Source organism: Punica granatum, chromosome 5, assembly GCF_007655135.1.
Source record: "Punica granatum isolate Tunisia-2019 chromosome 5, ASM765513v2, whole genome shotgun sequence".
NCBI lineage: Eukaryota > Viridiplantae > Streptophyta > Magnoliopsida > Myrtales > Lythraceae > Punica > Punica granatum.
The window spans coordinates 29217400-29230417 of record NC_045131.1 but is presented as its reverse complement, the minus strand read 5'-3'; the positions used below and the strand labels follow the sequence as shown (position 1 = coordinate 29230417).

The following is a 13018-nucleotide window of genomic DNA, read 5'->3' as shown; positions in this document are numbered from 1 at the left end:
TATATGTGCAAAGGAGTAAAAAGAACTGGGAAAATTAAATGAGAGCAGCCCTCAGTATGTTGGATTTATATAACATAAACATTACTTTCCACTAACTTTTTAATTAAGTCACAGTCATCTACGCCGTCGCCCTCCAAATAGCTTTATGAACAAATAGCTAGAGAGTATGATATGAGAAACAAAATGTCTAATTACTATCTAAATGATTGTCTTGTTCATCTTCTACTATTATTCTCTGAAATTAAATTGTAATCATGTTTATTAACTAAAATCCCAAAATTATTTCATTTCGTATCCTTCCGAAAGAGATTGACTGATAAAACTTTGTTTCTTCAATCTGATATATATTTTAATAACTTATAGATTAACCTATTACAGTCTAAATTACTTAGATAACACTTAATAGTATATTTTTATATATGATTCATAAACATAACTTAGTTTTGATTAAGGTATAAACAATATCTATGAATCCTCTTAAAAACCTCTCGACTATCAAAAGCTGTTTGGAACCCTATATGATGACTGATGTTGCAGCTCCGGATCCTCGGACAATTGCTATTTATATAAATCAGTGGGGCACAAAAATGTTACTCAATATGGAGGAGGAAAGTCCCTGTGTCATATCGGTCATCACCTCTATATGTGTCTATGTATGTAGATAATAGGACATACAAAACATATATACTGAAAACTTTTCAAATCAGTTTTATATAGGGCTGACAATATTTCACACGATACGATAATATGATACGAAGTTAAATGGGTTTGGGTTGGACATTTTTGATAATCGGTCTAAACGGGTCCAACCCGTTTAAACACGGTTAATAAGCGTGTCTTACCGGATTGAACCTGTATAATCCTATTATACACAATTAAACCTGTTTATTTAGACATGTTTAATCGTATTACTATAATCATGTAACTCGTTTATGTATTTGGATTGACCAAGATATCCTTATGTAATCCTAACTTCCTAAGTCCCTAACCTAATTTCTTTTTCTTTCTTTCACCCAATCCAACACAGCACAAACGCATTTCCACTTCTACTTCTACTTCTCTACTACCCTCCTTCAGATCTCATCTACGATTTGATTTCCTTATTTTCATCCATCAATGGCAAAGTTCTGCTTCTTCGCTCTCATTGCTCTTCTCTCCGTGCACCTCGCATTGTTCGCAGATCCGCCTCAGATCTCGTCCTCCCCTGCTCCCAAGCTCGCCACCGACTTCACTCCCACCATCTCCCCTTCGAAGCCCACCGCTTCGCTGGCTCCGGCTCCAGCCAATGCGCCTCATGGCTCGATCTCATCCTTGCCGTCGCTGCCTCCCTCGGATGCGGCTCCCGCCTCTTCCCCGTCCACATCCCCCTTCCCTCCATCTCAATCTTCGTGTTAACGTGTTCGGGTAAACGAGTTAATAGGATAAACATGTCCTGTTAATGTATTCGGGTAACTGAGTTGATCAGATAAACAAGTTGTGTTAACGTGTCCGGATAACGTTTGTAATCGTGTCGTATATATGTGTACCTATTATGACACGTTTCGATAAACGGGTTTAAACGTGTCTAAACGGATTGACACGGATATAAACGTGTCGTGTATTGGTTTCCAAAACCTGACCCGTTTAATAATCGTGTCGTGTAAGGATTATGACTTCGATGATACGAATCCGTTTAGACACGACACATATAAACACGACACGACACAAATTGTCACCCCTAGTTTTATATGTCAGAATTCAGCTATATGATAATTCAAATAATCAAATTTGTGAACTATATTATGCCGCTTATTTTGGATAAAATGATGGTGAGCTGATAAAATATATATATATATCTAAAAGCAACAATAATTTGGAAATGACTTAAAAAAAAGCAATATTGCAATAAAAAAATTTGAAGAAAACATATAAACATAAAATGCTTGTATAAGTAATTTATTAAAAGCATATCATTGTCATTCATGAAAGGTACCTTTTTTTTTGTGAAAGTTATTTATTGTACTAGCTGTGTAAATCTACTTTCCCTTGGGTTTATTTTCCTTTTATGTTTAGTACATTTGAAAATAAAAAAGAGAAGAATTGATCGATACGGAGTTTATTGTACACACTTGACTAGCCATTTATGATTCGTTAAGGAAGAAAATCCATCCAAAATAGATTCAAAATGCAATGTTAGGGGATATGAAATAATCAAATAATATAAAAACTGTAGGTATCAAATTATGAAAATGAAAAGTTAAAATTAAAATAAAAAAAGGTAAAAGAAAAATAACAAGAGGACCTTTGGACTTCTTTGACCGTTTCCAAAAGAAAATATATATTTGTGTGTATATATATATATATTGCCAGATATATATATATATATATATATATATATACGTAGATTTTTGTAAATATAATTATATATATAATACTGTTGTTATATATATAGATTTATATAAAAAGATATATATATATATATATTATTGACTTAATGCATATTGTAATAACATTATTTAGGATTTGAGTTCGAATTCTTGTGAATGCAGAAAAATCTACGCTATGAGAGTTTTACCCTTTAGTGGATCGACCTGGCTTGACTGGATTAGTCAGAATCCAATTGAACTTCCGGATACCGGGATTTACACCGAAAAATAATAGCCATTACTTAAACACCCTATCAACGCTCCCTTGGCTAGCTACTTGTCCCTGATTGGTCAATTAAGGACACGAATTTCAGTATGACAGAGAGCCGTTAATTTTTTCTTTTTCTAATTTTCACATGTCAATGGTTTAGCATGTTGTGCCCTTCCGCTAATTAAATAGTTGCGCTGCATGAGAATAACCAAAAGATGGCATAGTTTAGTAATATCTTCTATTCTAACATAAGCATTCTGCATCTCAACAAGCATATAGGTTTGTTAATAGCCTTACGTATAGGTTAATTTAACGTTGTAATTAAGTAGGCCGGTTAACCCAATACATACATCCAAATATCGATATATTGACTACAAGTAATTATTCTATATTCATCAATTCAGTCGTCATTGGAAAGAGCAGACAACTTATGGCCACTCTTGATTGATTGTAATATTAAATCAATGGAGGGATATCTCGAGAGGAAGGGAGGTCCCAGAACGAAACCTATGATGAGGAATATGAAGGGGCCAGGGGAAAAATGAGAGGACTTGTTTGGATGAAGAAAATTTTGATCAGTTGCACCTCACAATAATATGATGAAGAAAATTTAATTGCATCTCTACCACTAGAATCATTGTCATCAGTGACGGAACAATCCGTACAGAAGCCTGAACATTCGTCACGGAAGAGTATCATTGATGGAAATTCTGTCAAAACATCCATCATTGAAAACCTCATGGCTAATGCTCGATGATGCTCTTTAGTGACGAATGAGTCAGTCACAGATTTTTATAACAAATCCTTCATAAAATCTATTGATAAGAACAAATTTTCTAATTCACAAATTGTGACAGTTTTTGTCAGATTACTAATGGACCAGAAAGAAATTTTTTGGCGAATTTTTTACAAGATTAGTGATGGACATGTGACGGATTTCTATGACATTTTTTGCCTAATCCATCATAATTCGTCAAGATCTGTTATCGAGTTTGAATATGCCTTCTTGTCTATTTAGCATATTCTTAGCTTCTTTTCTATCTACATAAATATCATATCCAAAATACGCAGATTAATATAGATAGGAGTCAATTTTTATTCATCCAAACTAATCATAAAAACCATACAATTCCTTAATGAAAAGAAGAAAATTAATTATGTGAATTTATTTGCTTCAACTGCAGATGAAGGCCCATGGGTTTAAGAAGGAGAAAATGAAGAAAATAAATGGCTACAAAAATTTTTGTTGATGAGAATAATTTGGTAGATGGGAAGGGAATGACATGGAAAGGAATGAAACAGACCAATTTCATATACTGAAAAATTATTGTTTGAGTAACCAACAATGTTGGTTGAGTGATGAGCGACTTCAACCCCCGTAAGGAAGAGGAGGCAAATTCAAGCCCGGAAAAGCACACTTATTGAGAGGGAGAATAACCTTTAAGTCTAAATCTTTCGGAATTGCAAGAGTAACATCTTCCACAATTTTATATACAAAAAAAAGAAATATTATTGCATGAGAGACAAATATTGATTTTTATGTTCAATTTGATAATATATATAGATATGAGTATATTTAAACAAACGGACTTACTTATCAAAATATCATTGTATATCAGATATAAGAAATTATATGACATATAAATTTAGTAGAAATGATACTTATAAAAAAAAACTTAACAGAAATGGTGGGATGAGCATTATTTAACTTTTTTGAAGAAATAGTCATTCTATTAGTTGAAGGGAAGTGGCAAAAAAAACGTTGAAGGGAAAATGTTCTCTAAATAGAATACTCTTTTTCACTGGCAAAAGTAATGCAATTAAAAAAAAATTGGAGTGAAATGATGGAATACTCATTTCATTCGATTTTATTTTATTTTATTTTTATCAAATGGGACCGTCATAGTTTCAAATGAAATGGGTGTCACCATATTGCCTACCCATCGGAGACGTACTTGTGAGACCACATGACGCTATAAGTCACTATTCCTGTAGCGTGACCCCATTTATTTGAAATCTTTTTTGGCAAATATAATTGTGAACCCTTTCATAATATGAATAGAAGTATATTTATTTATTAGTTAGGTGATTGATTATTTCCTGTCATTTTTAAATGAAGTATTATCACATGGGTGGTCCCCTTGATCGAGTTTTCTCTTTAACCTTAGAAATGAACTCTCTTCTTTTCTCTCATATATGCAATCATAAACAAACATCTCGATCGTAATAAACATTCATCTATTATATTATACACCATCCTCACAAAAATCACAAATCTTATGTCATTTTTCTTCTTTTTTCAAGTCATGTTCGGTAAGACAACACATGGAACCATTTAAATTACCTGAATACATGACATTGTGATTACATATTTAAAGTATCAATATTTGTCATTAAGAGACGCACACTTTCACTTGGTGACTAAGAGTTCCAGATTCAATACCCTTTGGGGAAGACACGTGTACCTTATTAGCTATTAGGATATTTCTTTCATTGTAGTTAGCTTCATTGGTCTCCTTATGTAACCGAAAAAAAAATATCATTGTTTGTTATTTTGGTAACTTGCATTATCACTCGAGTTGCAAAGCATACTATTTTTTGCCATGTACCACCTCGTCTCTGTAAGTCTAATGAGTCATATGACAAATCCAAATTCATGTACGACAACCGACAATATAGGGTTTAGCTCTCTCAATCATAAATTTTACTCCAATTACAAAAGTCAAACTCGAGACTTTATTTAAGTAAAAACGTTGTTGAGCTGACTAAAACCAATCCACGTTGGTGCAGAGTCCATTACTTAGAGGAAGGGTTGTGCATTATCACCAAAATAGTAGTCCTTTGGAAAAATGAGGTAAAAGGAAGTGGTATATGCCTCTAGCCTAAAGGTTATGTGTAAAAGTTTCCCGAGTGAGACTTCTTATTTAATTTCTTATTTATTTTTTATTTTTTATTTTTGAATGTCCAAATTTACAAAAACGATGTAGTTTTGATCCTTAGTGTGGAGACAACATCGCTTGCCTTGCTTCGTGGTGTGATGTTAACGTCATTATTGCCAACTCAGCCACCAGGTCAGATTTCCATCTCGCGTATCGACGGGTGGACCAAATTGTATAACAAAACTAGTGATTTTGGACCTAATTGTTGGGGCAAAAAATTGAGGTACTCAAGTGATGGCTCGCTCAAATTTGAGGGACCAAAGAGTTAATTTTCTATAATACAAATTAGTTACTTACACCCAAAAACGAAAAATACAAGTTAGTTGTATGTGTGTATAAAATAACTTTACATCTAATTATTTGGCAAGGATTATAGTAAGCTATATAAAGGGATCCGAGTGCATAATAATCTGCCACGTGTCCCAGAAATATGTTTTCTTATATATAAGCGTGAAGAGGCAAAATAACCGGAGCAATTTGGTTGCGCTGGTCCTATCGCCGTTTGCTGCGCCCATGGGGCCACCCTCTTCCATTATTTTCCAGCTTTTGTTTTAAAATATAGATTATTGAAGTTATTTGAAGCATGGGAGACATGGAAAAAGAGTCCGGTGAGGCTAAAAATATTGGGTGAGTAATCCATAATCACTTATGTAAAATTCTATTATTGAATGACAAGTGTCTCACTATATAACTCTCTCTTATTTAATGTATACGTGTTATTCAAGAATGAAGTTTTACGCAATCAAGTGATTGTGTATTACTTACCTAATATTTTCTCTTGGTCAGGTGATATTGTGCTGTTTGCTTTGCCCAGTATGCTCAGGATCGAGCCTCTATTGCCCCAAATCTCTACTTTTATTTTTCTTCATATTTTTTTTAAACTTTTTTAATTTTAAAGAAAAAAATTCTAAAATTTATAGGAATAAACTTATAAACAATGCTTGAAAATATGAAGAGCATTGATGAAATTTAGTAATTGGGTCTGATATAATTTGATAAACTAATCAACGAAAACCCAAACAATATAGCTTGAGAAAATGTGAATCTTTATATTATATATTACTTTCAAAGTAATATTTATAATAGTAAAATCATGCATATGTTCTTCTTAATAAAACATTGTATATAAATGAGTTATTCTCTACAAATTCTAATTCCCTATGATGGCAATAGAAGGGATTTTATTTCACATCAACCCTAGTTTAGTGAATTTATGATATATATATATATATATGTTGAGTATAATTTTTTGGATTTTAATCTACATCTGATCGATATATGATTAATACCAATCAAATAAGAATAATATAACATCTGACTTTTAAACTAAACATAAATTAAGTGCGTGTCTCAAATAAAATATAAATATTATCTAATGATATGACCTAAAATACAGTTTCAAAATCTCAAATCAAATAAACATTTTCATGGGTATTTCTTCTTTTAAAAATCAAATTAGGATTAACACCAAAAAGACTTTAATGAAGGAATGGAAAATGAGGAAGATGGAAATGGAAAGGACGAGTAAGTAGTATAAGAGCAGCATAAAAAGATACAAGTATGTGTTTTCTTTTTTCTTGCATTTTTTGTTTTAAATACGACTATGATATGATTAAGAGAATAAATTCAATATATATCAGAAATTTTAAGATAAATTATTTGAATAGATGCAAATCATATGTGTAGGACCTCATCACTGAAGATCATGTTTTAAATCAAAATATATTTGTTGTTGAATAATCTTTTAAATCCACTAACATATCACATTGTTTTAGAGTCCAATATATTTGTGAAAATAATGATTAAAATTGACATTTCTTACTATTCCCAAAACGATGTTTTTTCTACTCATAAAAAATGATTTTTTCCCAACTCGCGGCATTGCCATAGGCATTTTCATAACCGTATAATTCATCCAATGGCCTTCTTCCAACCCACGGCATTGCCGCTGGCATTTTTCCTAGTATAATTAATAACTGCATTTGATACTTTATTCTTCCGTCGTTATAATGGATGTATATATATATACACATAGTGATAACTAAACGGAGAACAAACCAACATGGTTGGTTCATACAATTGGGTATTTTTTTTCCTATTAAATAAGATCTCTGATTCTGTATAGATCCTGATATCCGGAAGCCCAATGGACCTCCGACTAATCTAGTCGAATTAGGTCAGCCTAATAAGAGATAAAACTCTCATAATATGAATTTTCTCTATTCACAAGATTCGAACCTGAGATTTTGAATTCGAATCTTGTGAATAAAGAAAAATCCAGATTGAGTTTTGCCCTTTCACAGCTAACCCAACTAGAACTTGATCAGGGTCATTGGACTTGCCGGATAATAAGGATTGAAAAATAAAAAGAACGGGTTATAATGGGTTACAAGAACTAAATTTAGAATTTCTTTAGTTAAGTTAGGGGCGGGTCACTATTTAGTACTAAGATATGAAATAAATCTAAATGAAGAGGTACATTAATTTCATATTAAGGATCGAACCCTCTACTTCTTGATTTGAGTAACGCCTTATACCACTGTACCAAGATTTTTTTATTTTTTTTTGTGAGCCACTATCTTTGATCTTCACAATTTACAGTTAATCTGTGTGCATCGAGCAATGCAAAATGTGAAAATAAATATATTCACCAGAGAAGCCATGGTATATTTATATATGTCAGTAATCTTACTAAGCTATGAACTATATATAATCTAACTAGACATGATAATTATTTGCACATTTAAAAAAAAGTTAATATTATCAAAAAAGAGTTTAGCGTAATGTCGACGCAAGCTCTCACCTAGTCACCAAGAAAATTCAGGTTGGATACTCGATGAAACTATCTGTACATCTTTATTAACTATTATAATTTATGTTTCATTGTACTACGTCCAGGCACCTCCCTTATAACCGAAAAATAAAAATTATTATCTTCACCAGCATAGCACCGATTTCAACCCCAGTGTGTCTATATATGTATACATGTATAGATAGGAGTCATGCGTTTCTTTACGCAAGCTCATGGCCTTCCTACATATTAACCCACTTGCTTTGTATAGATAAAATATTTATATATGTGGTTATAAATTGGAGAAGCCCTCACAATGGGTAGGCACATATCCTTTTACCCCTTATTCATCAATACCATAACCTTTCCCCCATAGAAATTCTCGTCAACCTTCCAAGTTAGCTAAGTAGCATTTTATAATCCATGGCACAAGTTAGCACCAAACCTCATGTGGCCCTATTTGCTAGTCCAGGCATCGGGCACCTGATCCCTGTCCTACAGCTGGGCGAGCGGTTTGTGTCTCGCCACAACTTTGTTGTCACTGTCTTCGTGGTGGTGACCGATGCGGCAACTGCCGAGTCCCAGCTGAAACAGCAGTCCTCGTACAAAAACCTCCTCAATGTAGTCCTGCTGCCTCCAGTTGACCTCACCAGCCTCACGAATAAACCATTGGCCATCCTATCGCAACTCGTGCTTATCGTGCGGCAGTCCCTGCCAGATCTTAGGTCCGCAATTGCCTCTATGAAGAGTCGACCAACCGCTCTCATCGTTGACCTATTTGGTACCGAAGCCTTTGCCATTGCTGATGAGTTTCACATGCTGAAGTACGAGTTCTTCACAACTAATGCATGGTTTCTCGCACTCACCTTATACGCTCCACATGTTGATAGAGAACATGAAGACGACCACATTCTCCGTCACATGCCACTGCACATTCCTGGTTGTGCATCAATATTGTACGAAGATACAGTTGATGTGTACACAGACCGTAACGACAAATTGTTGCATGATGATTATGTGAGGATCGGACGCCGGTTGGCTGAGGCAGATGGTATATTGATTAACACGTGGGAGTCATTGGAGCCAAAGACATTACAAGCATTGAGGGATCCCAAGGCCTTTGGCCGTTTCTCTCAGGTACGTATCCTTCCAATTGGTCCATTGGTCTCTGGATTCCAGTCATTTGGTTCGTCCCAACCGAAAGACGACATACTGCAATGGCTGGACGATCAACCCACTGAATCAGTTCTTTATGTCTCGTTTGGGAGTGGCGGAACGCTATCAGCCGATCAACTGACCGAACTAGCTTGGGGCTTGGAGCAAAGTCAGCACAGATTCATTTGGGTGGTTAGGCCTCCACAAGAAAATAGTGCGTGCGGGGCATATTTCGAGCAAGCCAAGAGAGCCGATGGTACCCCAGAGTACTTGCCAGACGGGTTTGTGACGAGGACCCAAAAGTTGGGATTAGTAGTACCCATGTGGGCCCCACAGAGGGAGATCCTCGCGCATCCGTCGATCGGAGGGTTCTTATCGCACTGTGGATGGAACTCAACCCTAGAGAGCCTCATCAACGGCGTGCCGCTGATAGCCTGGCCCTTGTACGCCGAGCAAACCATGAATGCAACCATGTTGACCGATCAACTAGGCATAGCTGCTAGATCGAGAGAGTTGATGCCAAATGGGGTCCTCGGGAGGCATGAGATAGAGAAGATGGTGAGGACTGTGATGAACAAGGAGGATGCAAAAGGCGAAACCATTAGGGCACGATCTCAGGACCTAAAGCGCACTGCATTGTTGGCCGTTGCCGAGGGCGGCTCGTCCTACGCGGCGCTTTCACAAGTGGCCCAAGAATGCAAAATCGGCTTGGTGGGACTAAAGCAAAGAGCTCGAGGAGCTTAACTAATGGTTTTTTTTTTTTTGGTTGTGTAGTATATTGTCTTAGCAGTCATCTCCTGTATTTCTTTCACAAATTCATGTACAATTTCTATTACTCGCCCTCACGTGTCAATTAAACGCATGAGCTTAAATTACTCTAAAAAGTTACATGTACTATTTACACTAACTCCTGGACTTTTACGAGTCAAACATGCAACCTTGAATGCCATCCTTAACATTGACTTTCATGATGTGACCCCACACAGACGCATAAATTTTATTTTGATGCCATATCAAATTTTCACTAGACATATGAGCAGTTACAACCTATTTCTAACCCAACATAAAAAATATGATCGAGTTGATAACCCGAATCCTTTTAACAGCCCTGGTTTTTCTTTCAGTTTATCCGGACATGATACATCAAATTCTCAACACAGGCCATCTGCATCCAATCCAGAGGAACTCACAGAGTTGTAAGAATAATTTCTTATTGTCTGCCCGAGGAAATTTTAAGCCATGGTTATTCCAGTGGACATTTGCCCAACATAACCATTGGCGAAACATCATGATATATATATATATAAGTTTTTTTCGCCGCCCACAAACACCTTAAATTGTCCTTCGGTTTTCTACAACTGCTGAAACGCATAAAAATTTGGGGTAACAGTGAAGGTCTGACTTTTGTAGGTAAAATATATTATAGAACTAATCTATCAATTAAGAATTATTTCACTCCAAATACATGTTATGAATATAGTTTCCTTTCCATGCGATGTACCAGTTTTACGACTATGGTTACTGAATGATAATTTTAATCCAGAGCTTATCTTAGTTTCAAATTATTCATAGACATATATATCTCTTTGATGATATGCCCCATAATATTGTCCTTTTTTTTCAACTTTTCACAACAATTTTAGTTTTTTTCCCCCTCAATTGCAAGAGAGGACCATGAGCTTAGTATAATGAAATATAAATCATACTATAGCTAATAAAGGGGTACAAATAATTCCATAAGGAATATCAATCCCGAATCACTTGATTACCAAGCGAAGGGTGCATCACGAAGCTACACCTTCTTTAACAACAATTTTAGTTTATTTTTATTATTATTTCGCTATGAATGATCAGTACATGCATAATTCTCATCCAGGTGTATAAGAATTTTTAGCCACAGATGGAGACAAACTTAAGAAAGTAAAGACAAATCATATTAGCCATTTTGAGACGATTAATAGATTCTTATACCCAATTGATGAAATGACCTCATGCAACTTGCAACTAATAAAAGGGATGACGAGGCATTCTGGCCCAAAGTTATGTTATCTTCCCGTGGTTTTATACTTAGCCTCCTCTTGGTTATCTTAAACTAAGGAGATATTGCGAAGATGTCAAAGCAGCTTGAAAACTTTTACTTACTTTTTTTTTTAAAGATAAGATAAGCACATAATTCTAATACAAGAATAGAAAACAAAGTGAATATAGGGCACATAAATTCTACTAGTAATGATCGAATTTAAAACTTTTTGATTTCGAATCGACGTCTTGTATTTGACTGAGACCCCTTTCTCATTTGAAAATTTTCACTAAATCTAAAGTGTCATAAGAATATAAAATTTCGAAATTACAGAAATATCTTTATATGTAATAATTGAATTGATTAGTAAGGGATAAGTAACATTCAGTCCTTCACCTTTAATGGGATGTCCAATTTCGTCCTCCGTTTGTTATATGTCATCTTTCACGTTACGATAGATGTCTAACTCTACAGGGATTTTGGCGATTTTAGAAATTTCCCCACCAGCTGACAGATTTCGGACGAAATTCCTTCGGAAAATTTAGAACATAGAAATTGTTTTTAGGGTCTATCAAAAATATCCTTAGATGATTTTGAATAATAATAATAATCATTTTCCGAGAAAAATTTCGTCAAAAATCTGTTTATTATTTATAAGAGTCGAAACAATAATCAGAATTTGCCACGTAAGCTGAAAACGTAAATCCTCAATTTTGTATATTCTCTTGACAAATCCAATCCCTTCAGTATCGGAGGTGTTCTTAGGAAGTCTGATGGTTGCATTATGTGCATATTCTCTTCCTCTTAGAGCATAATTGATTCAAATCAAGTAGAGCTTATGACAATAAGGAAAGTTCTTCAAGTTTCTCCATCGAATCCTTCACTCTTCAGCTCTTCTCTCATCACCGAATCTGACTCTAAGAACGTGGTTTCTTGGATTAATAAGTCATCGGGTTTCTCGTGGAGATATCAGAGCTTCTTCATAGACATTCGCCTGTTCTCCCTTCACTTTGCTCAATTTCGATACCAACATTTTCCCAGGGAATCGAACACCTTCGTGGATTGATTAGCTAAATCAGGAGTCAATAGAGTTTCGGATTTTGTTGCTTGGATGTAGTGCTAATTTTTTTTCATCGTAATTGCTTCCTGTTAACTTTTGTTGTTGTGTGTAACCTGTGAGATCCTTGATCTATTTATTATTCTCTACATATTTTCTTAATTAAAATTTCAGATGAGTCGTAAAAGAAAATATTTATCATTTTTCAAGTTTTCAATTTTTTTTTTCGGTTACAATATGTGGCTCACGGCATAATACAAGGAAATGGAAATGAAATCTAAATAAAGGGGTACGGGTAATCTCACTGATGAGAATCGAACCTGAAACCTCTAGGTTACCAGGTGAGGGTGTTAGCCACTGCACTACAACCCTTTTCTCCAAGTTTTCAATTTTTAGTCGGATGTGTACATTACATTAATTGATATGCATATCAATTTCCA

The 13018-nt window shown here is 34.8% G+C and overlaps 1 protein-coding gene across 1 annotated transcript; it reads left to right on the top strand.

Annotated features, from left to right (window-relative positions):
- Positions 1–8688: 8688 nt before the first annotated feature.
- LOC116208694 (UDP-glycosyltransferase 72E1-like) lies at positions 8689–10408 on the top strand. Its single transcript, XM_031542238.1, has one exon. The coding sequence runs from the start codon at positions 8770–8772 to the stop codon at positions 10243–10245; it is 1476 nt and encodes a 491-aa protein (XP_031398098.1). The 5' UTR covers positions 8689–8769; the 3' UTR covers positions 10246–10408.
- Positions 10409–13018: the final 2610 nt, after the last annotated feature.